The sequence below is a fragment of the Lynx rufus genome, unplaced genomic scaffold, assembly GCF_022079265.1.
Source record: "Lynx rufus isolate CCGP_SWC_20201006 ecotype Redwood Valley unplaced genomic scaffold, mLynRuf1.p SCAF_21, whole genome shotgun sequence".
Taxonomy (NCBI): domain Eukaryota; kingdom Metazoa; phylum Chordata; class Mammalia; order Carnivora; family Felidae; genus Lynx; species Lynx rufus.
The window spans coordinates 19,763,971-19,787,604 of NW_025814836.1; the positions used below are offsets into that span (position 1 = coordinate 19,763,971).

At 42.5% G+C, this 23,634-nt stretch overlaps 1 protein-coding gene across 2 annotated transcripts in view; it reads left to right on the forward strand.

Moving 5' to 3' along the window:
• The window catches only part of AGBL1 (AGBL carboxypeptidase 1), a 696,557-nt gene that overhangs the window by 330,287 nt on the left and 342,636 nt on the right, over window positions 1-23,634 (forward strand). For both annotated transcript variants that reach the window (XM_047086819.1, XM_047086820.1), the window contains exon 18: window positions 12,649-12,778. In XM_047086819.1, coding sequence (XP_046942775.1) covers window positions 12,649-12,778 — 130 coding nt within the window. The remainder of the gene's footprint in view (window positions 1-12,648; window positions 12,779-23,634) is intronic.

Consider the following 23,634-nt stretch of genomic DNA (forward strand, 5'->3'; position numbering starts at 1 on the left):
GAGAACACAGTGAAAGGTAAGAGTAGGCCTTCTAGGGTGGATATCATTCAGAATGAGATTGGAAGTCACTGGAGGGTGTTGTATGGAGTAGGCCTTCTAGGAAGTCACTGGAAGGTTTCAAGCAGAGAAATCACAAGGGTCTCAGGCTGTTTTATGCAGAATAAATGATGAGGAAAGGGGTTGGTGTGGTAAAAAATCAGAAGGTTTTGCAGCGGTGTAGGTAAGAGATGATTGTGGTTTGGGCAGGATGGTAGTGAGAGTGGTGAGTTGTAGTTGGTTTCTGTATATATTTTGAAGGCACAGCATGGGATAGTGAATGGGATTAGGGATGTGAAATAAGGAGGCATTGAAGATTGAAGGTGACTACAAGGTATTTGGTTTTGGTTAGAACAACCAAAGAAATCGGGGAGCCAGTTACTAGAATAGAGAGAAGGTTGTCCGTACTCCTTCTTGGTCTATGAAGACCGATAAATAGTTCCTTTGCCTTTTTTTTTTAACATCCTGGAACTGAGAGAGAGAGAGAGAGAGAGGGAGAGAGAGATCCAGATGAAGAATGTAAATGGGCTGCAGAGGAAGTGGATAAGATTTAAGCCAAAACAAAACCTTTTCCGCAAGAAAACGGTATGGAGTATGTCAAGGGAGAATGAGGGTAACCAAGGAGGAAAAAGAAGATACTAGAAGATTGTGTTTTGGGTAACAAAATTTCTGTACTTCCTCCAGGCCACCTATTTTCAATTTGATGAAAGACTTGGGTTCAAATTCTTGCTGGAAATATGTGAGTAAGGATAGTTACAGACACCTGCTGTGCTACAGTCTCTTTGGGGAAGGAAATGGATGCTGTTTTGAGGATGAAGTGAGAAATGCAGTTTTGTTTTTCCTTTCTTATTTTAATTTTTCTCTTATGCTCTGCTTTAAGTATCAAAAAAGGAAAATTATCCTATATTGATGGTCTAATTTATCTCTAAACTTTTATATAACAAGTGGTTATTGAGAGTCATTAAGTGTAGGGCATGATGGCAAGAATTGCATCGGATTCAATAAACATACAAAATTCATTTTTCCTCCAATGATTTATAATCTAAATGTGTAGTTTAAGTAACTGAAAGCTCAGGACAGTATTTGATGATGATGCAAACATGATTTCTGTGAAGGATTGCTTTAAAAAAACCCAAACATTTATTGATCACGAATTATGTACTAACCGTTTTGCTAAGTGCCTTCCATGTGTTATGTTACTTAATTCTAAGAAGCAAAAGGAACACAATCCTGTAAATTAGATACTGATATTACCCTTACGTAGACACTGAGAGGCAGGATTATTTCTCATCTGATATTGAGGAGTTTTACATTTAGTAGAGTTAGTGGTAGAACTGGATTTGAACGCACAGTCTGACTTTGGTGACTAGATGCACACATTTTCACCATTTTGTTTTCCTAAGAGATTTCAGAGGCTGGAGAAATTGCTATGGATTGAAGTAGTCAAAGAAAGTCTCCTAGAAGGGGCAGGCTTGGGAACTTCTCTGAAAGATGGTCGATGAAGAAAAAGAAAGAGAAGAAAATAATCAGATTTCAGACATGGTTCCATGAGCAGTTGAGAGGATTTAATGGGTTGGCGAGCCCAAACTGTTCTGGGAACAAGGAGGAAATCTGGCTTGCCTGTTGCACTGGGGTTTTTGTTGGGTGGTAAAAGGAGGTTAAGTTGGATTAGTGAGCTGAGTGCTAGCCAAAGTGGTTCACACATCCTCTTTTTAGGTAATGGAAGACCATTGAAAGAATTTGGATATCATTTTGGAATTATATCAAATTGGGAGAGAAACGTTATGAGAGGTAGGAGATGAGAAAAACAGTGGGGAGGCCATGGCTGCAATTCAGGTAGGAGGTGATAAATCATGGACAATTTTTCTTCCTATGAATCTGTGTTTTGAAAAATAAAGCTGTTTAGCCCACCTCCTGGTCCTCCTCTCCCCTGTGTATCTCTGCATTTCTTTCTCTTTTCTTTTGAAATTCTTTTCTAGAATTATGCATTTTTAAAGAAGAAAATCACCTTGGATAGAGATCATGTGTCCTAATCTTTTTTTCTTTCCCTTTAACATGACTCTGAGCCAAGCAAAATTAAGAAACTTGCCTGAGATCGCATGGTAACAAGTGTCAAAGCCAAGACTAAAATTAAATTTGTTTTCTGACTTTCTCTTCAGCACTGTAAGTGTTATCATTCCTGTCTCCACTTTCTCCTGCCAGGACTTCAAGGAAAAGGAACTCCAGAGCTCCCAGATAATTTTCTCCAGTTCTTTTACCCAGGATGGTATTGGTGACCCTATTGCTTTTAGGGGATAAGGTTAATGTTCCTAGCTACTGAAACACCCTGCAGTATCTTGATTTAGAAGAAATATATGTATGGTCATTCATTTGACCAAAATGTGTCTGTCAGATGTGCTTGGTTTTTGCCCAGGGTTCCTGGCTCCTACAACTGTGAGAATTTCTTGTGATAAGGGCTATACGAGTGTATTTCGTTTTGCACCCCACTCAGGGGCTGAGGCTGGGGCTGCTTGCCAGCAGAATACACCATGAGGGCTGAAACTTTCAGTCTTCTCTCCAGACCTCAGCAGAGGGGAGAGGGGCTGGAAGTTGAATCAGCCAACAGCCAGTGACTTAGTCAATCATGACTGCATGGTGAAGCCTCCATAGAGACCCAGAAGGGTTAGCAGAGCATCCAGGTTGGTGAGCAGGTGGAGACTGGTTAGGACATGAAGCTCTACACTCTTTCTCCATACCTTACCCTATGCATCTCTTCATCTGGGTGTTAATGCGCATCCCTTATCATATCCTTGAATAAACTGGTAAACACAAGTGCTTCCTGAATTCTGTGAGCACCACTAGCAAATTAATGAACCTTGAGGAGGAGATCATTAGAATCTCCAGGCTGGAGCCAGTGGGTCGGTAGCACAGATTAGCCCAGGGCTTGTGGCTGGCATCTGAAGTGGGGTGGGGGCAGTCTTGTAGGACTCAAGCCTCACCTTGTGGATGTGAGGCTATGTCTGGGTAGTGTCAGAATTGAGGTGAATTCTCAGATACCTTGCTGGTTTTGTGTTTTGTCTGGGAGAACTCACCCGTGTTAGAATTGGGTCCAGGAGGGGCGCCTGGGTGGCGCAGTCGGTTAAGCGTCCGACTTCAGCCAGGTGACGATCTCGCGGTCCGTGAGTTCGAGCCCCGCGTCGGGCTCTGGGCTGACGGCTCGGAGCCTGGAGCCTGTTTCCGATTCTGTGTCTCCCTCTCTCTCTGCCCCTCCCCCGTTCATGCTCTGTCTCTCTCTGTCCCAAAAATAAATAAACGTTGAAAAAAAAAATTAAAAAAAAAAAAAAAAGAATTGGGTCCAGGAACCTATAAAGACCAATGAGCAGAAATTATTTTTTTACATCTGTGTTCTTTGCCCCAAGAGACTCATCTAGATTTTATTATGTACCAGAGTTAAACACACTGACATTCTCTAGAGAAAGCAGAGAATCACCTTTCTTGTTACCTTTCCTACTTAGCAGGGAAGGGAGGAGTTGTTACTCACTAGAGATACCTTTTGGCTCAATGAACTCACTGGGGAGATGTAAATGCACGGTCTGCTTTCTGGTCCATAAGGATAAATGACCTTAATATAAAATAAGTGTCTGAGGGACAGAAAAAGAGAACAAGGAAAGAGCTATGAATTCTTTCCATTCAAGAAGAGAAGCTTGGGGTGTTATTTAATCCTATGGTCCACTAAAGAACCTAATTTTTGAGTTTCTTTGGGAGGCCTCAGCTATAAATTTCTTCATCAGCTCCTACATTTGAGATAAGAATGCAACTCCCACTGCAGTTTTATTTAAAAAATTTTTGGGGGGTGCCTGGGTGGCTCAGTCAGTGAAGTGGCTGACTTTGGCTCAGGTCATGATCTCATGGCTAGTGCGTTTGAGCCCTGGGTCAGGCTCTGTGCTGACCAGTGAGTGCCTGAAGCCTGCTTTGGATTCTGTGCCTTCCTCTCTCTCTGCTCCCCCCACCTCCTGTTCGCACTCTATCGCTCTCCCTCTCTCTCAAAAACAAATAAACATTAAAATTTTAAAAAAACACAATATTTTATTTTTCTCAGTGTTAATGGCTTTGAGCTTTACATGGAATTTTTTCATTAAAGGTTTCTCCCTAACAAGGAAAGTACAGTGACTTTTAATCCAAAGCAGACAGCAGCAGTACAGAAGCCCTTGCCAAGACAGAGATGATAGGAAAAATCAATATCCCATAATTAAATCTGTTGAATTGACAGTAAAAAAAAAAAAAAAAAAAAAAAAAAGAAAAAAAAAGACACAGTTTTAATTTAGATATTGGCTGCCCAGAGAAGAAATATTCTGACAGCAGTAAAATAGGGGTTGGGTTTCATTTATTTCTTAGCTAATGATGGATAGCTGCCTACCACATGCTGGTCACTGTGCTGGGTTGGCGCTCAGAAATGAACAGAACAAGGTGTACATAGCGTCTGCCTTTTGCTGCCACTTGATGATGATCCCTGGACTGTGTGGTCCTCGTAGGCCCTGTTAACTGCTGAGTTCCTCAGGAGAAGAGTAATGTTGTGACCATAAATATTTTATGAATTAATGAACATGTTTTTCTGCAATACTTTTGTCTTTGGAATATACCTTTACACCTTACAGTGACTTGTAAAGTAGGCAGCATCCATCAATCCTTATTTTCTTGATTGTCTTTGTCAGGAATGAGTGTTGAAGTGTCTTTCAAAGGATTTCTTTGTTCTTTTTTTAACGTTAAAGGAGATAATCATTAGTTCTTGGCTTTAAAATTTTTTCTTTTACAATTTCCCATTCTGACAACTTTTTGCCAAGATTATTAATGGATTTATAATCTCAGAAATTAAATTATTCTTACTCGTATCTGTTAAGTAATGTGGTCCAAAAGGTGATGGGGTCCAAAATGGTAGCCAGTCTGAATGGGTGACTTCAAGTGATTGTCGGCTGGGTGGTCTGAGAGCTGCTGGCACAGCCCAAGGTTTTACTGTTGACTTTTCTGTGTTTGGCTAGTTCGTCACAGAGAGTTGTTGGTCTCAAGACATAGCTTTAAAACCTCAACCTTAGTATTAACCTAGTATTAACTTAGTATTAACAGTGGGAGTGATACCTATTTTTATTGAATCAGTTGTATATGGGATTGAATGCTGTGTAGAAATGTGAATTAACTGGTTATATGTTCCTGATTTTGACAAGTGATATTGTGGGGCTCGTTCTATTTGCCAAGCTGGCCCACCCCTTAATCTGGTCTGATTTCAGCTGAACATGTCCTTACCTTGTTGTCTTTTGAAGTGTTCCATTGGATGTTTGAATCAGGTACTATGAAATCAGACTTGGCAAAAAAAAAAAAAAAAAAAAAAACCTAGAGAAAATGCATTTTAATCTTAACTCTATATTGGTTTTCAAATGAAAACATGTAAGAGACTAATACATCAATGGGGCAAATGGGATGGGCAGGGAGGATGGGGGTATATCCAGACTTTTGGAGCCAGTGCTGCTCCAGGTAAGATGCTAGAGGTTCTAAAGATCCTTCTTTCCTTCCTTCCTTCCTTCCTTCCTTCCTTCCTTCCTTCCTTCCGTTCTTTCATTCATTCGTTCTTTGAAAATTTTTTGAAAATGTTTATTTACTTTTTAGAGTGGGGGAGAGAGAGAGAGCATGAACGGGGGAGGGTCAGAGAGAGAGGGAGACACAGAATCTGAAACAGACTCCAGGCTCTGAGCTGTCAGCACAGAGCTCGACGCAGGGCTTGAACCCACGAACCATGAGATCATGACCTGAGCTGAAGTCAGACGCTCAACTGAGCCACCCAGGCGCCCCAATATATATATATATTTTTTTTTTTTTTTAATGTTTATTTATTTTTGAGAGAGTGTGAGCAGGAGAGGGACAGAGAGACTGGGACAGAGGAGGATCTGAAGCAAGCTCTGTGCTGACGGCAGTGAGCCTGGTGTGGGGCTTGAACTCGTGAACCATGAGATCATGGCCTGAGCTGAAGTTGGACCCTCCACCAACTGAGCCATCCAGGCATCCCAAGATGCTAGAGGTTCTAAATAGCATGTGTTCTAGGCTTCTGAAAGTGTGGTGGCAACACAGTCCTTTGTAAAGTACATAGTTTCTTTGCAAGTGTTAGTTTTCTTTCTTTCCTCAAGGTGTAGTAGAAAACACTGTTTCTCACCCTAAATGTGCATACGGATTCCCTGGGGATCTTGTTAAGAAGCAGATCTTGGGTGGGACCCAAGGTTCTGCATATCTAACAAACTCCCAGGTTGGTGGCCACACTTTGAGGAACAGAGTATAAAGACAAGTTGGTTTAGGTTTGGACTGACCTAGGTCCAAGCGTCAATTCTGGGTAACTTACTGGATGACCAGTTTTCAAGTGCTCCTATACCTGGGCTCTGGGATGGTCAGTCCTTTAGTGACATAACATTGGATGTTGGAGGTGTTGAGGCACACCTGGTTTGGTCTTTTCTGTTCCCCTGCTCTCTAGGTCATTGACTCTCTGAGCATTTTGTGTGACCAAAAAACCGCGTTGACCATGTTAGCATGGCCTTGGCCACCCTGATTGTCTGTAGCTGTACAGCAACTGTGGTCTTCAGACGACGCTGCCATCTGTTTCCCCTTCTTCCCTCCTTTTCTCTATCCAAGCGGTGTTTATTTAGAAAGCTCTGGGTGCAGTGTCCAGCTGATAGTACCCCATGCTGTTCTGTCTTATTCCTGAAGCTTCCATGTATCTCTTTACCTTTATAAATATTCTCCTCCTGCACCCATGCTGCCTCCTGTTCCTAGGATGTGCACTGAATAGTGAAGTTGCTTGCTACATTTCAAATACACTGCTTCTCTTTAGATTTCAAAGCTTGCTGTGCCAGGGGGTACGAATATTATCAAGCCCGGCATCATTCATTCAGTCTGATGGGCCCCATCTCTCCATTTATCAGCCATGGATGGATGGGGGAATTTTTGTATCATTTTATTGTCTGACTGAAGCTTGATAGATCCTCTTTAAGGAAGTGACTCACTTTTCTTCTTTCTTTCTCTGACTTGTGATGGTTTCTTTGTTCTAGGGGTCCTGGTAGTTCAGAGTCTGCTTGTCAAGGCTTGGGTTATGTCACTCGTGTCCCAGTCCCTGGCCAGGGTCATAATCCCTGTTATTAGCAGATACATAAATACGCAATTAATGTTAAAAGAATGCAATCTGGTGACATCATTTCCCTTTAGGTTGTCTAGATTTTGAGGCTACACTTTACTTAGGGTTCTGTGCCATTGCTCTTGTTCAGTGACCTCTCAGGACTGGCGCTACTGATTCACTGTTTAATAATTTCAGCCAAGATGCTTTTGCTTGGCCATATTTTCAGGAGATCAGAGGCCTTTTTTGTATTTTATTTTTTCCAAGGGAAGAAATATGTCCTACCAAAACCCACAGGTTTAAGACTGCCTGGACACAGACTGCTAATGCCTAGAAAGAGCAGACACATAATATGTATATGTAAAGCAGTCAGAGGTAAAAACAGGCAGGCTGGCGAGAGGGTACTGGCCTCACCTAAAAAGTTCAAAGTCAATGCGAAACAAGCCAAATTCTGGCCTGGAACCTTTGAAACACCTTTTAGAATTTGAGATCTAGCTGGAGGGGCACCAATTGCTCTGGTTTACCAGGGACTCAGGGGTTTCCTGGGATGTTGGATTTTCAAGTCTAAAACTGCAACACGCCTTGGGAGTTCGGCTCGGCTCATGATCTCACGGCTTGTGAGTTTGAGCCCTCGTCAGGCTCTCTGCTGACAGCTGGGAGCCTGCTTCAGATTCTGTGTCTCCCTCTCTCTCTGCCCCTCCCCTGCTCACACTCTGTCAATCTCTCTCTCAAAAAATAATAAACATTAAAATTTTTTTTTTAAAAAATAAAAGGAAGAATAGGAAAAACACAGAGGATTTTTAGTGAGACTAATTTGTGTAATAGTATATAGCTAATGCATGCCATTATACACTCATCCAACCCGTAGAATGTCCAACACCAAGAGTGAATCCTGATGTCATCTGTGGACTCTGGGTGATAATAATGAGTCAGTGTAGATTCATTGACCTTAACAAGCACACCATTCTGAGGGGTGAGGATGTTGGAGATAGGGGGCGCTATGCACAGGTGGAGGATATATGGGAACTCTGTGAACTTTCCACCCAATTTTGCTGTGAACCTAAAACTGTTTTAAAAATGAGGTCTAGGGGCTCCTGGGTGGCTCAGTCGGGTTTAGTGTTTGACTTCAGCTCGGGTCACGATCTCGCGGTTTGTGAGTTCAAGCCCTGCATCGGGCTCTGTGCTGACAGCTCAGAGCCTGGAGCCTGCTTTGGATTCTGTGTCTCCCTCTCTCTCTCTGCCCCTCCTCTGCTCTCTCTCTTTCTTTCTCTCCCTCTGAAAAATAAATGAACAATAAAAAAAGTATTTAAAAAGGAATAAAATAAAACTAACATTCCTGAACAAACCAGATGGTTGGTCACCCCATTTCTAGCATTCTTAGTGCATAAAAGCATGGCCTTAAACTAGACTGTAGTTAAACTAAAACTTTAAAAAAAAAAAAGCGAAGACTAGTTGGGTCACATAGCTTCAACCTATTAAAACCAAGAAGAAGTTTGTTTGGTTTTTGTTGTTGTTGTTGTTTTCCCTCTGTAGGTTTGCTGTTTTCTTTTTTTTTTTCATTTACAATTTAAAATATAGTTGTTTTTTTTTTTTATTTAAAAAAAAATTTTTTTTTCAACGTTTATTTGTTTTTGGGACAGAGAGAGACAGAGCATGAATGGGGGAGGGGCAGAGAGAGAGGGAGACACAGAATCGGAAACAGGCTCCAGGCTCTGAGCCATCAGCCCAGAGCCCGACGCGGGGCTCGAACTCACGGACCGCGAGATCGTGACCTGGCTGAAGTCAGACGCTTAACCGACTGCGCCACCCAGGCGCCCCTAAAATATAGTTTTTTAAGTTTGCAGTTTCCTTTTTTTTTTTCATTTAAAATTTAATATACTTTTTTCAAGTTTGCAGTTTTCAATGGGGGAAAATGTAGCAATGCTCACCATTTTATTCTTAATAACAAAACAGGACTTTAAACTCTATTTGGGGGCTGACCCCTTTTCAGAAATTAGAGGCACTGAATTTATTGCCAGCCAGTCATAGCTGTCCATCTGCTAATTCTCTCCACATAGAGGGAGCAGCTGTCACTTCAGAAATGCTACAGTAGATAATAAGATGGGGTGCGTTTCATCTTCAAACGCTTAAAACAAATCTCTGGGAAGAATAGCAACAGTTTCTCTGACTGCATGAATCTTTGATATTATTAACACAAAATGCCAAACGGATTTGGAGATTGGGAGCAAATGGATTTGCTTTAAAAGGAAAAGCACTCAAATTATGTGTAGTACATATTGTGATAATCTGCAATCACATAGATAGAGGAGCGTCTGAAACACTAGGCATACACAGAGATACTCTCAAAATCCTAGCCATACATAGAGCCCTGAGTACAAATACAACCATGTGGGCTTCCAAATCCACACAGCCTATGGGTACAAAGGGAATGCATCGTTGTCTCCAGCCCTGGAAAACAAAACTTACCCCAAACTAACAGCTTCTGACAGTCTTACATTGGCCCAAGTTCTTCTGCAAGTTTACAAGATTATCTAATACAATTAAATAATCTCAGGTGCTCTCCACCAGCCCCCTGTGCGCTGTTTCACAGCCCAAAGTCCAATTAGCAATTCATAGTGTTATTGCCTTGTATTTTTTCTTAGATGAATTCCTTTCTTCTTAGTCTCATTGCTTCCCCGTTTACGTTTGCTCGAATCAACTGGTAATTGAAACTGACCACAGCCTCCTATTTGGGGTTCCTAGCCAAGATTATCTCTTCTAATCAACCTGAATACAGCTTCATTATTGTTCATAAGGAAAGAAAAGTAGGATGAGATGAGGAACCAATAAATATAGTGCAACACTGCTGTATATCCCTGAACATTACAGATATGGATGAAGATAGAAGTACAGATAAATATGGAGAGGTGCAAATGGATATAGATATGGACATGACAGATGTAGACACGGGTAGAGATTGGGTTATATAGATACTTCTCCATGGAGATATCATTTCATTTGATCCTCAAAATAATTTTCGGAAGCAGTTTAGGCATATCTATCTATCTATCTTTATTTCTCTCTCTATGTGTATATATATATATATATATATATTTTTTTTTTTTTTTTTCCTATGAGAATATTGACTCTCAAAGAGACACCAAATCCCCTATCTGCTGACAGAGCTGAAATTCGAGACTGGGACTTCTTAACCCAAACCCAGGGCTTATTCTGATTGCAGCACAAACTTTACTTTTTTCTGTTTTTGGAACTTGTAATCTGGAATGACGTTTTTTGCTATGTGGTGCCCTATGAGCTTTTCCCACATAGACATTGCCTCTGTACTTGGTCTCCATGGAGCATATGGAAAAAGAGAGTTGACATGGAATTGATGGCTACTGGACACAAATAACGTCTGCATTTTCATTTATACAAACAGAAATGCTTTTAAGGGGTCTTGACTGATTTCATCACTTTAGATGTTACCAACAGGAAAAACAAAAACAAAAGCAAAAACAAATCCCTAGGGTTGATGCGAATCCAGGTCAAGTCAAGGAGAGTCACAGAGCAGTTAGGGTCTTGAGGATCTGGGATATTTTACTGCAAGTACCTTGATTTGAGAAAAGAAATTCATTTAAACACAGCAAATATGCTCAGGAGCAAGTCTGGGGACACCTGCTTCTTTCTGTCACTATCAGCATGAAAGATCTCCTTCATATTTTACCTCTATCCCTGGTCGCCAGGCGGAACAGATAAGCCCTGTTTCTGTATGTCATGGCTGTTAAAAAGAGGAGGGGGGAAAAATAGCAAGAAAGGAACAAAAAAGTCAGAAAGGAAGATGAAAAAACCTACCATTTCTCAAGTCAAAATATTTTAATGGCGCGATCGGGATAAATGATTAATCTAAAGGTTTTTGGTTTCTAGTGAGCTGTAAGAGGAGGCTGACAAGCAGCAGGAAACTAATATTTAAGATAATTTCAGAAACACGAAGATGAGAAAGTGGTAAAAGAAGGAGGCTGAACCTTTTTCCTTCCACCTCCAAGATTTATTGAAAATAGTGATTAAAAAAAAAAAAAGCACACACACAGAAAATGTATCCGGTTCTACATTTGAAATGCTAGTGCATTTATTCATTCCAAATTATTTACTGGATACCAACTCTGACACAGTTACTATATTAAGGTTTTGATGGGAAAAAACTGACTGTTCCTGCCCCCAGGAAGCTCACAGTCCAAGCAAAGGGATGTAAAGATAACTAAAGAACAGTAAAACCTCACCCAAAATGGTTTTATGAGAACTCGGGTGAAGGGGATCCCTGGATGCTATTGCACCAAATAGGAGCAGAATGGGATGTCCTGGGGATCAGAAATTTCCCTGCAGTGCTGATCCCCTGAAAATTGCAGGAGTGGAAAGGGATGGAGCTGTGGGGAGTCCCGGCAAAGTGACAGTAGGCACAGTTGCTCAGCGGGATCTGTGACCAGTTTGATGGGTGTGGAGTATGGAAAGACCAGGGCAGCAGGGGATCTGGGCTGGGGGTGGGGAAAGGCTGATGAGGATGCTGTATTGCTTCCCCTCAATTCCTGGCATCTCTCTTGTTAGCTCTCTTGAGTAAGGAGCATCTTAGCAGGACTGTCGGGGGGCTTCCCCAGAGCCTGGGGGTCTCTTGTTCATCTCTGGGAGTCTCTTTTAGGATGATCTTACCTGACAGCTCAGATTCTTAGTTTTCTTTCCTCTGAATTGCAGGCAGCACTATCTTAACCAGCTGTGTCAACTTTGTAAAGTAACGTGATACTTTCAAATGTGGACGTCTCCATTTTCCAAATGAGACGATGGATGATTCTGAGCTCATTTCTAGCGCCAGCATCCCATGATGATGTCTTTGAAAAAGATACTCTGGCTCTCTGGGTAAATGTCAAGCATTCTGTGTCATTTGTATGGATAGGGAGGAAGCACAGTGATAGGAGAAAGAGCCTTATGCTTTTTTTAGAGGCAAATAGACCTGGATGTAAAGCCTAGCTGTTAGTTTTGTGATCTCGGGTCATTTATGTAATCATTTCTAAGCTTCAGTCTCTTCATTGGGATGGAATAATATCCACCTGGCAGAGTTATTGGGCCAGCTGGAAATATCGTATATAACACACCCTGCATGACAGATTGAGCTCAACTTAATTATTTGTAGAATTGAAGGTCCCAGAGCCTCGAGAAATTTATCGAATTCATTCTCTGTGGGGAACTACATTTCCCAAATTTCGCCCTAAAACTGTGATAACCCAATATTAAGTCAAAAAGTCAAATATGGCTTCCAGTTCTTTCCAGGACTGTGAATAATCACAACACTTTGGGAGCTTAAATGACAGATCTGCAGATTTCTGGACATCTGCAATTGATGCCAATTGGACAGAAGTCAGAAGGACATTGGATTCATTAGTTTGTTTGTCTTGTCGAGCTTTATTTTCTCAAGTTATTTTCTTCTCAATGAGTATTTATTTGCTTGTTTATTCCTGCAGTCACAGATGCTCACTGAAGGGGGAGGATTTGAACAGACAATGGCTCTCTCCCAGTGCCCATCTCCAGCCAACAATCTACCATGCCAAAGGACTCCTGTACTACCTGAGCAGTATTGGCCGAAGTCCCAGGGTGAGTCACTTCCTTGTGCCTCTACACTCTTGGCTGGTTCCTTCCATCTTTCAGGAGGCAACTTCCTTTCTGTCAAGGAAGGAAACCCAGATACCAGCCAAAGACCTGGGTGTGATAAGCTTTAAAGAGGGATGTGTTCATTTCCTAGGGCTGCCATAACAAAGTACCACAGACTGGGCGGCTTAGAACAACAGAAACACATTCTCTCAGTTTTCTGGAAGCTAGACATCTAAGATCAAGGTGTCAGCAGATCATGATATCCTGAAGCCTCTAGAAAAAACCCTCCATTGCCCATTCCTAGCTTGCACTGATTGCCAGGAGCCCCGAATGTGGCTGGTGGCAGCTGATCTATCTCGAATTTCTGTCTCTGTCTTCATATGGCCATGTTCTTTCTGTGTGTGTCTGTGTACAGAGTTCCCTCTTCTCCTAAGGACAGCAGTCACAGGGTTAAGGTGACCTAATTAGGGACCACCATAATAAGTATGACCTGACTACATCTGCGAAGAACTGTCTCCAAATAGGGTCACATTCATAGGTACCGAGAATTCGAGGGAGAAGACACAATTTAACCCGTCATAGGGGCAAACCATTGGCTCAAACCATACTCGTTGGTGAAAGCTGTGCAAAAATCGCACTTTAACCCATTTTTCTGTTTTTTCAGTTATTGGTCAAGAGAGAATATTATTTATCTATTAAGTAGTGATTGAAAGAAATCCTCTAGTTGTTAATATTCATGTTCACCTAGTATATATTCAATTCCAAAGATGATTCTGGCGCTATTCCAGGTACTTTTATACACAGGCTTTACTCCCAAGCTTATAGCAACTGCAAAATTGAAGGAAAACAGATGATAGACAGTCTGGCCCCCGACTTACTGATGGTTCCACTTACCATTTTTTTTACTTTACGATGCTGTGAAAGTGATTCACATTCAGTAGGAAGCATACTTCAAAGTTTGAATTTTGATCCTCTCCCAGGCACCTCTTTGTGTTGCTGGGCTGTGGCAGCAAGGTGCAGCTTCCAGCCTTTCAAACGATTTGGAGGATAAACAACCCATACACATACCAGAATTCTGGACCCATACAACCATTCTGGTTTTCACTTTCAGCACGGTGTTCAATATAATTACATCAGGTAGTCAATGCTTTATTATAAAAAAGGCCTCGTGTTAGATGATTTCACCCAACGGTAGGCTAAGGTAAGGGTTCTGAGCACATACATGCAAGATAGGTGAGGCGAAGCTACAGTGTTCCTAGGTTAGATGTATTAAATGCATTTTCAGTGTGTGATATTTTCAGTTTATGATAGGTTTAACAGGTTGCAATCTCATCATAAATTGATGAAGATCTTTATTAGAGACAAGAGGCCTAGGCCCAAGATTAATGAAGGAGGCAATGGTACGCAAGTAACTGTAGGAAAATAATCATTTATTGACTACAAACTGTGAACATACTCTCTGCAAAAGCATGGAGGGGCATATGTCCAAATTTAGACTGCTTGCCTAACGTAAGGAACTTTTAAAATAGTGTGGATAAGCTTACAGATGGGTCAAGCAATCACCTCTACCATTAACCACTTTTTGAACATATACTATGTGATAAAAACAGTGGCACATTGGGGCACCTGGGTGGCTCAGTTGGTTGAGCATCTGACTCTTGATTTTGGCTCAGGTCATGATACCAGGGTCATGGGATCGAGGCTTGTATCAGTCTCCATATTCTCTCTCTCTTTCCCTCTGCCCCCCTCCCCAAAATACAAAAATGAAAACAGTGGTTCATTCAGTAAATATCTATTGAAATAATAGATGAATATCTAGTATAGAATCTTACTGATATCTCAAAAAAATTAAGGGGTCAAGTGATTTCCCTGAGGTCACCAGGAGGTATATAGCAGAGTTGGCATTCGGTTCTGACCTGTTTTCCACCCTGCAACTCAATCTCTCTTTATCACTTACTCTTTCAGAGAGAGGGTGTCCCCAAGACTATCCTCAGGTTCACTGATTCCCTAGAAGGACAAACAGAACTCAGAATTGCTGTCGTGCTCATAACTGTAGTTTATTACAGTGAGAGGATACAGATTAAAATCAGCAAAGGTAAAAGGTACATAGGGCAGAATCCAGGAGACAGGTGTGGATTTTCAGGTGTGTCTGCTCCCAGTAGAGTTGTATGGACAGTGCTACATTGTCCAGCAGTGGTGTGTGATAACAGGGATAGTATGCCAACCAGGGAAGCTCATCTGAACTTTGATGACCAGGGTTTTATTGAAGCTCAATTATAGCCATGGTGCCCCAGATGTCTGATCTTAGTTACTCAGTCTCCAGTCCCTTTAGAAGTCAAACTGACACTTAATGGTCCAAGACTACCACCAGAGGTCACATTGTCAGCATCAATCATCTGGCATGACCCAAGGCCCAGGTAAAGAGAGACACTCTTAACTAGCAGACTATTCCAAGAATGCCAAGGTGATCTACCAGGAGCCAACCAAGAGCCAGACCTTTCTTTGGAATGTGTAGCGTTTAAACACTTCACACTTAGCGAGTCACTACTTTACTGCAAAGAGAATAAAGCATGTCCTTTTCCCTTAAGAATCCTTGTTCTACACTGGTCAAAATGTGTGATATTTTCATGCTAACCCCCCATGCTCCCCATCTAAGGAAACACTTGTACCTCTGTTGTCTTCCCTCTAGAAGCAAGTTCATGGCCTGTACAGCAGAACACCAATCTTATGAACAAGGCCTGGAAACAGTGTATTCTTTGAGAAAGAAGCCTTAGCCTCTGTGAGAAGAGACAGAGACTTACAGGGAAAGAGGTCCTTACCTGATACACAGTTAAATATACACGCATTCAACCCATAGCAAACAGGATTCCTCTCTACTCTGACAACCTCTAATTGAAGAGCAGAACATTTATTTTACAGCATGACAGGTGAATGCCTTGTTTTAAAATATAAATAAACATTAATTAACTGTAAACACGACAGCCACAGACTTGTTTCCTGCTGGGACCATCTGAGAGGTGGGTGAGAAACAGCTGAGTACTAAATGCTATTCACAGTATTACAAAACTCTCTAATGGGCTCAGCATCACCTTTTAGTTACCCGTGAGGCTGTATTTAACCAGCTTCCTGCTGATAGCACAAGCACCGCCACTCATCTGTACTCGGGTCTGTCCTATACGGAGAAGATTTTCATGGTGTCCAGATTGACTCTTGGGCTACATGGTTATAGATTAACTGTGACCCTGTCCAACCTCTAGCTCCTATAAAAATATTTACTGAAGCATCAGGAAGCCACTTTCTGGTGGCTAGGAGATTTAACCAATTCTAGATGGTACTTAGGCATTTGCCTATTGGTGAATAGAATAATATGAACTCCCAGAACCAATGAGAATGTGAGATCGTGAGAGAAAGCAGTATCCTGATACTGCTGAGGGTTGCTAAAAACCAGACAGGTCATCCAGTTTATAGGCAATATGACAGTATTTACATACAGTTTCATCCTTCCATCCATCCATCCATCCATCCACCCACCCATCCATCCACCTATCCATTCATCCAACCACCCATGCATCCATCCATCCATTCACCCACCCATCCATCCACCTATCCATCTATCTATCTATCTATCTATCTATCCATCCATCCATCCACCTACCCATCCACCCATCTATCCACTCATCCATCCGTCATCCATCAATCCATCCATCCATCCATCCACCCATCCATCCACCTATCCATCCATCCAACCACCCATGCATCCATCCAACCACCCATGCATCCATCCATCCATTCACCCACCCATCCATCCACCTATCCATCCATCTATCTATCTATCTATCTATCTATCCATCCACCTACCCATCCACCCATCTATCCACTCATCCACCCATCATCCATCAGTCCATCCATCCATCCATCCACTCATCCATCTGGGCATTCATCCATGTGCTCATTCCTTACATCATGTGTGTAATCACTGGAAAGGAAAGGGATGACCCCACCCCCCCTTTTTTTGAAGAGTCTATAGTTTACTTTATTAGAAAGTGCAGTCAGGTCTGCAAAGACACCAAGGTAGTACAAAATGGTAAAAACTGCAGCAAAAGTTCATATGAGTTGTAGAAACACAAATGAGGGATTGCATCATTTTCCCTCAAGGTTATGGAAAAACTGGAGACTAGAGATGCCACTTAAACTGGGCTTAAAATATTAGTAAGGGTTTTGCTTGGTTTTTATTACAGTAAGGTAGAAAAGTATTCTTTCCTCAGAGGGTCTAAGGCCTGCCTGTGATCTCTTAGATCTTGTGTCTTGTGAAATTGGTGTTCTGTCAAGTTTTCAATACTTGGGATCACTGCATGGGGAAAAGGAAAGGAAGCTTCTCATTAACTGGTGGCATAGATTCATCTGATAGCCCACAGATATTATAGTCTCTTTCCTATTTGCTTGAGCCTTTATTTTCTGTCTCTAATTTATGAGAGTGTCACGAATTCTCTTCCAGATGTTGGATTCAAAGCCCAGACACAGTAAATATAGATATACTCACACATTGTAATACTATTCAGAGAAAAAAATACAATAATAAACTGAAATTTGCAACAACATGGATGAATTTCAGAAGTATGTTGAGTGACATAGGCTAGACACTAAAAAGTACATGCTCTATGTCTCTACTTAGGTAAAGTTCAAGATCGAAGAATCAGAACATTGATTGCCTCTGTAAAGGGATTCAATAATAGGGGCCAGGAGGGAACTATTGAGGTTAGTAGAAATGTTCTGTATCTCAATTAGAGTCACTTACACCAAAACCCATTGATTAAAGACTCATTCAAGGTCTATGCATGTCACTCTAGGTACATATTTACCTAAATACAAAAAATTAAAGATAAATAAATCAAAGCATAGTCACAGGGACTTTGAAATACGACCAGGAAGCAAAGGGTCCTGCTTATAATGAGACCGACCAGCACACAGGCATGCAATTCAAGCCAAGGAAGAGCACACAGCAGAGTAGAAAGCTGTAGAAGAAGATCTATTTATTAGTCAGAAAGGTCCAGCCAGAGAAAAGGCATGCAAGCAGAGAAGCCCGAAGAACAGACAGCCTCCACTGTCAGCTGGTAGGAGGCATTGAGCCCATTCCACTTTGTAGAACTCCCTACCAGAGGTAGGAGGCCTGAGGCCTAGGGGGAGACAGGCATAGCTAAGGGGAGTGGAGGAAAGCTCTCAGGCTCCATGAGGTTTCCAGAAACCCAGGCCACAGCCTCTTCCAGGCTGCTGTGTTGCAGCTGGCCTGGCCCCTGTGCCACTGCAGAGAATCTGGGCTTCGGAATTAGGAGTGCTATCGATTCTCATCCTCTTGGCTCTCTCTGTAGGCGTGCGTGCTGGTAAAGGGATTTCAGTGCTCTTTGAAGAGCTCATTGATTCCCACTTACAACTTAGACAAACTAGGCCGCCTTCTGCCAAGGGACAGGGTGGGCATATTTTGGTTTTATCTTTCTCTGGGGCCCAGTGGAACAGAATTTTTAGCTACTTAAATGATTTTCTTGGTCTTATACTGTCCCTCTGGCATATGTTTTGAGTTAATCAGCTTCTTTTCAGAGACAAAAGGAGAGAGCAAAAAGGGATGGCATGTGTCTTCCTAAAACCTTGTCCCCAGAGCCTCAAGATACTCTATACACACTATTGATTTTATCTCCACTTTATTCCTCAGAAGTGGCAGAAGGACAAGTGTTATTTTTGCTTATTTTCATTGATTCATGCTAAGGTACACATCTAGAATTCCCCTCTTTTCCTGTGTAAGGATGTGGTAGGGAAAAAAAAAAAATCTTGCTGCCATAGTTGGGAAATGGGGAGGTTCTGGGTGAAAGAAATTTAAATTTGATTCCATATTCTTTTATTTAAAATTGTTCTCATTCTATCAGAATAAAGATTAAACAGTGCTTCTCTAACATACCAGAAGTCATGTCTTAGAGGTATTTTTATAGGCACAAGTACTCCACATTTAAGTGAATTGCTAACATTTCTTGCATAAATTTATGTTGAAAAGCAGAGAATTTTTTCCTCTTTCTCCCTTGCTAGTATCTCTGATATACCTTTTGAGTATTACAAAGCTGGAAATCTGGATTCTCCATATGCCACAGGGAAGGCCAGTCAGATTTTTCAAAGAAGTTTGAGCCAATTCCCTATTTTTCATTTTTTTGTGAGCAAAGCTGGGAGGTGGGGTGGAGGGGAACACAGGAGGGTAGTTGCATAAACCAATGTGAAGGTGCCTCTGCCCAGAGCTGGTGGGATGGGGAGAAGGCAAGAAATGCGTGAAGACAGGACCAGATGGATGAGCCACACGGCAAGATTGTTCTCCGTGAGGGTGGGCCACAGGTAAAAACAGGCTTCAAATGAAGGCGTTGGAGACCTGTGCTTCATCCGTTCAATACATATGCTCAAGGAGAACTTGAGCAGGGCAGCAATGATCATGGCCAATGGCATTGGACACAGAGCTCAAAGCACTAGTCCCAGAAAGTAGGGGTTGCCAACCATAAAGCACAGTTCAGTCTAGGAGGCCAAGACAGCCAACAGTTCTTGAAGACAGGAATGTACATCAGGAAACTGAGGCAACCTCCTTACATGGAGTGGGTAAGTATGGTGGTGGTGGGTCAGCATTTATACTCTGCCCCTGGGTTTATCCAGACAACTTGGACATCTGCCATGGGTCAAAAACATTAGTCTTGGCCCCACCTTTGGGGAAGACATGAGTCCCAGTAACACTTCTGCACTGATTGGGATTGGCACACAAAATGGGTATATTAACTCTCCTGCCTTGAGAGCCTCAGTACCTGCAATTGAGTGAGGCAAACAGTAGGGGCCTCACCCATGCTGACAGGTCACTGGGACTGTGTCCAAAGGTGACAGTCAGGCTGCTGCTTCTCTCCCTTCAACCCCTAAAACTGGGGAAGGAAGCAATTTTAACTCCTGAGGAACCTCCCAAGGCCTCACTGTTCAAGTGCCCTGCCAGGGTGTTAAGCTTATTGCTACTCACAGAGGGCCAGCCAATCAGAGACAGGGAGTAAAACTCAGCTAAGGTGAGGCCCCAGGGTAAGCCCGGTAGCTCAATCTTAATTTCATTAATTGACAATCTTGTTATACTGCTCTTTAAAAAAAAAAAAAAGTTTCTTTTTATTTATTTTGAGAGAGACATAGAGAGCAGGTGGGGGAGAAGCAGAGAGAGAGGGAAACAGAATCCCATGCAGGCTCTGCACTATCAGCACAGAGCCCAACACGAGGCTCGAACTCACGAACCATGAGATTGTGACCTGAATTGGAGTCAAAAGTGAGAGGCTTAAACGACTGAGCCACCCAGGCTCCCCATACTGCTCTTCATCACTGGTTCATCCAATGATTTGAAATATTTTATTGTGTAAAATCTTTGGAGCCCAGACATATCAGAGTATGAGATAGAGCATCTCTTTTTTTAAAAAAATTTTTCTTTTTTCAACGTTTATTTATTTTTGGGACAGAGAGAGACAGAGCATGAACGGGGGAGGGGCAGAGAGAGAGGGAGACACGGAATCGGAAACAGGCTCCAGGCTCTGAGCCATCAGCCCAGAGCCTGACGCGGGGCTCAAACTCACGGACCGCGAGATCGTGACCTGGCTGAAGTCGGACACTTAACCGACTGCGCCACCCAGGCGCCCCCCAGAGCATCTCTTTTTAATGGGTGGCCATGGGCAAGCATTTAACCTCCTTCTACTTAGCAGAAGTTGAGCCTCATCTGTAAGTTTGGGTGATATCTTCCTTGCGGGACTTTTATACTGACTGTAGATGTGCATACAGTCTTACGGTGTGATTGGCACATATCAAGCAGTCTAATTAATGGCTGACATTAAATTTATTATTACTTACCAGAAGGGTGCTACATGCAAAACAGAGCCACATATTAGACTATATGTTTTGACTTAATCTATGTGGGCACTTTCAATGTAATTAAACTATCTTGGAACAAAGGACAATATAATGCATAACACTGGGATGTCAGGAAACCTCCTCTGGCATTTCATAACATGTAGTAAAGGGTCCCACTCTGGGTGGTCTCCTAACTGGTTAGTTATTGAAGCATCTCCTGAGTTTAATGTGAAATTATTCACCCCACACTAGCCATGGGAGGGGGTCAAACTGACTTGTAAGTAAAGGTTGCTTTTGCTAAGGCCATGTTGGAACTTTAGCCCATAATGGCCCAATTTAAGTAGAAGTCTCTCCCTTTAAGAAAGGGAATAGAGCATAAAATCCCCTTTTCAGATAGTTGTAGGAATAAATTCTGCCCAGGCCCCCTGTGGTTAAACTCAGCCATGACTGGACATTGCTCTCTCTCAGGTGAAACACAAAGGAGAGAGCATGACTGTCAGTAAAAGGACTGGAAAATTTGGTCTTGCAAACAGGGCTCTTGGAGGACAATTGAATATGCCACCAAGATGATTTCCCTCATAGAGATGTTTGCTGCACTCAGGAGCTTGGGCTGAATGCTGTCCACAACATAATGTGCACAAGTTGGAATCTCCAGGGCTTCAGTGAGCCTTGCTCGGTTTAATTGGAAGCATTGCTGTTTTGGGTTTTCATCACATAGTCCAGAATTTGCCTTCTCACGGCTCCAGCCTCACCTTCATTTTCCTGTGGCGGTGGCATAAATAATGCAGAGGTCTCACTGCTGGGAAGCAGGAACGAGACCCAGATGTCAGGAATGGAAAACACGGCAACCTAAAGCTGGCGGAGCAGAGCAGTAAACACAGTCAGGGATAGGTGGGCTGTGGGGGTAAGAGTCAGCCAGGGGAGCTGTGTTTGAGATGGGGGTTAACCTCTTGCATAAGGGCCCAATTAGCTTGCTGAGGACCAGGAATGGGACTAGGGAGGGAGGGGAAAGGTGGGGGAGGCATGTGAGGAGCATAGTAATGTGGCCCCGAACAGCCTCTTTGTTGCCCGAGAAATGATAGAACTCATGTTGTGCATGAATTAAATTAACCTTGCAATTTGGCTCAGACAAGAATTCATTGGAAAAGGTACTGGGGAGATGCATAAGAGCCTGATTTCAGAATCGTAATCCAATCAACACCATCCACTTTGCTGATGGAGAAAGCGAGACACCAGGGAGTGGGTTTAGCCCGGGGTGAGAAGTTCAAAACTCACCACTCCAGCTCAAACAAAACACAACTTAATGAAAAGAAACCTCCACATCTTCATCTCTGCCTGTGTTCCTATGTTCCTTGCCTTGGGGGAAAGCACGATCCTCTTGCCTATATTCACTTAATCCAGAAATCTAGGGAGTGTCCGTAACCTCTTCCTCACTTGGCCCCTAGATACATTCAGTCTCCAACTCCTGTAGAGTTTCCTTCCTCCCTCTGTCACCCAATGTCCTTTCTGTCCATACTTGAGCTGCCATAAGCTCCATACTTCTGCATTAGTGAGGCCCCTGTCACCTCTGGTGCCTGGTGTCAGTCTCTCTGATGAACTCTTGGAGCTCCTGTTGTGGTGGTCTGACCATGCTGCTCCTCCTTGCGCAAGCACTTTAACGGCTCCTTCCCTGCCTTCAGGAGAATGTCCAAACATCCCAGAGCGGTGCGCAGGGGCATCACTCACTGCCTGCTGCCCGCTTGCAGACCCCAAGGTACTGTCCTCTGCAGACTTACTCTGAATGCTTGCACTTCCTCAGATCCAGGGCGGTTTCTCTCTCGTTCCGTTTGCTTGGATAGCTCTCACTCAGTAGGACTCAAGGTAGGATACCCTGCCCACCAGGAAATCCTAGGACCCCTACATCGTGCATCTTCAAGACTGCTGTTCATTTGGACTCCGCAACGTGCCCTTATTTGGGTTCCCAGAGACCCCGTACTTACCTCTGCTTGCACCCTCCTCTCACCGCGAGAGGGTTTCCCGTATACCCACGGGATCATCCCAACAAAACAGCTCCTGGAAGAGGCAATATGGAAATCTAAAAAGCATTTTTGAAACATGGATTCTGGATTAGAACATGCTGGGGTTCAAATATTTACTCACATACTTAAAAGCAGTGCAAACTTGGGCGCACCTGGACAGGTTATTCATTTTATCTGAAATTCAGTTTTCTTGGCTGCAATGGGATAATGGTAGCACCTGTTTCATCATGAGATAATCTATATTAAGTTATTAGCTCAGGATCTGAAACGTCATAAGCCTCCGATAAAATAACCATTGTTGCCATTGTTGGCATTGTTATTAAGGACGTTGCTGTATTATATTAAAATTTTAATTTCTCCTGCCCCCAAAGCAGGCATTCAGTAAATATTTGTTGAATCCATTGAAGAATAAGCAAGATAGGACCATAGGTTAACCTGGGCAGACTTCCTACTTACCTGGCACAGAATTTTACAGAAAGGAAGCGTAAGTGTTACTTCTTCCCATAGGAGAGAAAAACTCCCTCACCAGAAATAACTTGATAATTTAACTTGTAATTGCCCCCTATAATTTAGAAGAACACACGTTTCTTATAATTAATAAGCATTTATTTTTAGGGATATCATTTGAGCAAAAAGCTGGGCAATGTCTGCCTCTCCTCTATTCTGAGTCTCCAGTGGCCACTAGAAGTCCCAGGGCTAAGCAGTGCTTATTCCCACAGGTGACTAAGTCTATACTTTCTCACTGACATCAGCTTCCAGAATCCGTAAGGATCAGAAAACAAAAACAAAAACAAAAAAACTCCTTACTCTGGTTGAATTCAGCATTTAAGGAGCGCCTGTCACCACATAGGCAAAGCTTCTGGCTTTATGGAGAAATCTGTTGCTAAAACACAGTCTTCATTTGTTTGCACACTTTTCATAAGAATGGTGGGCATTTAATTCACAGAGAGA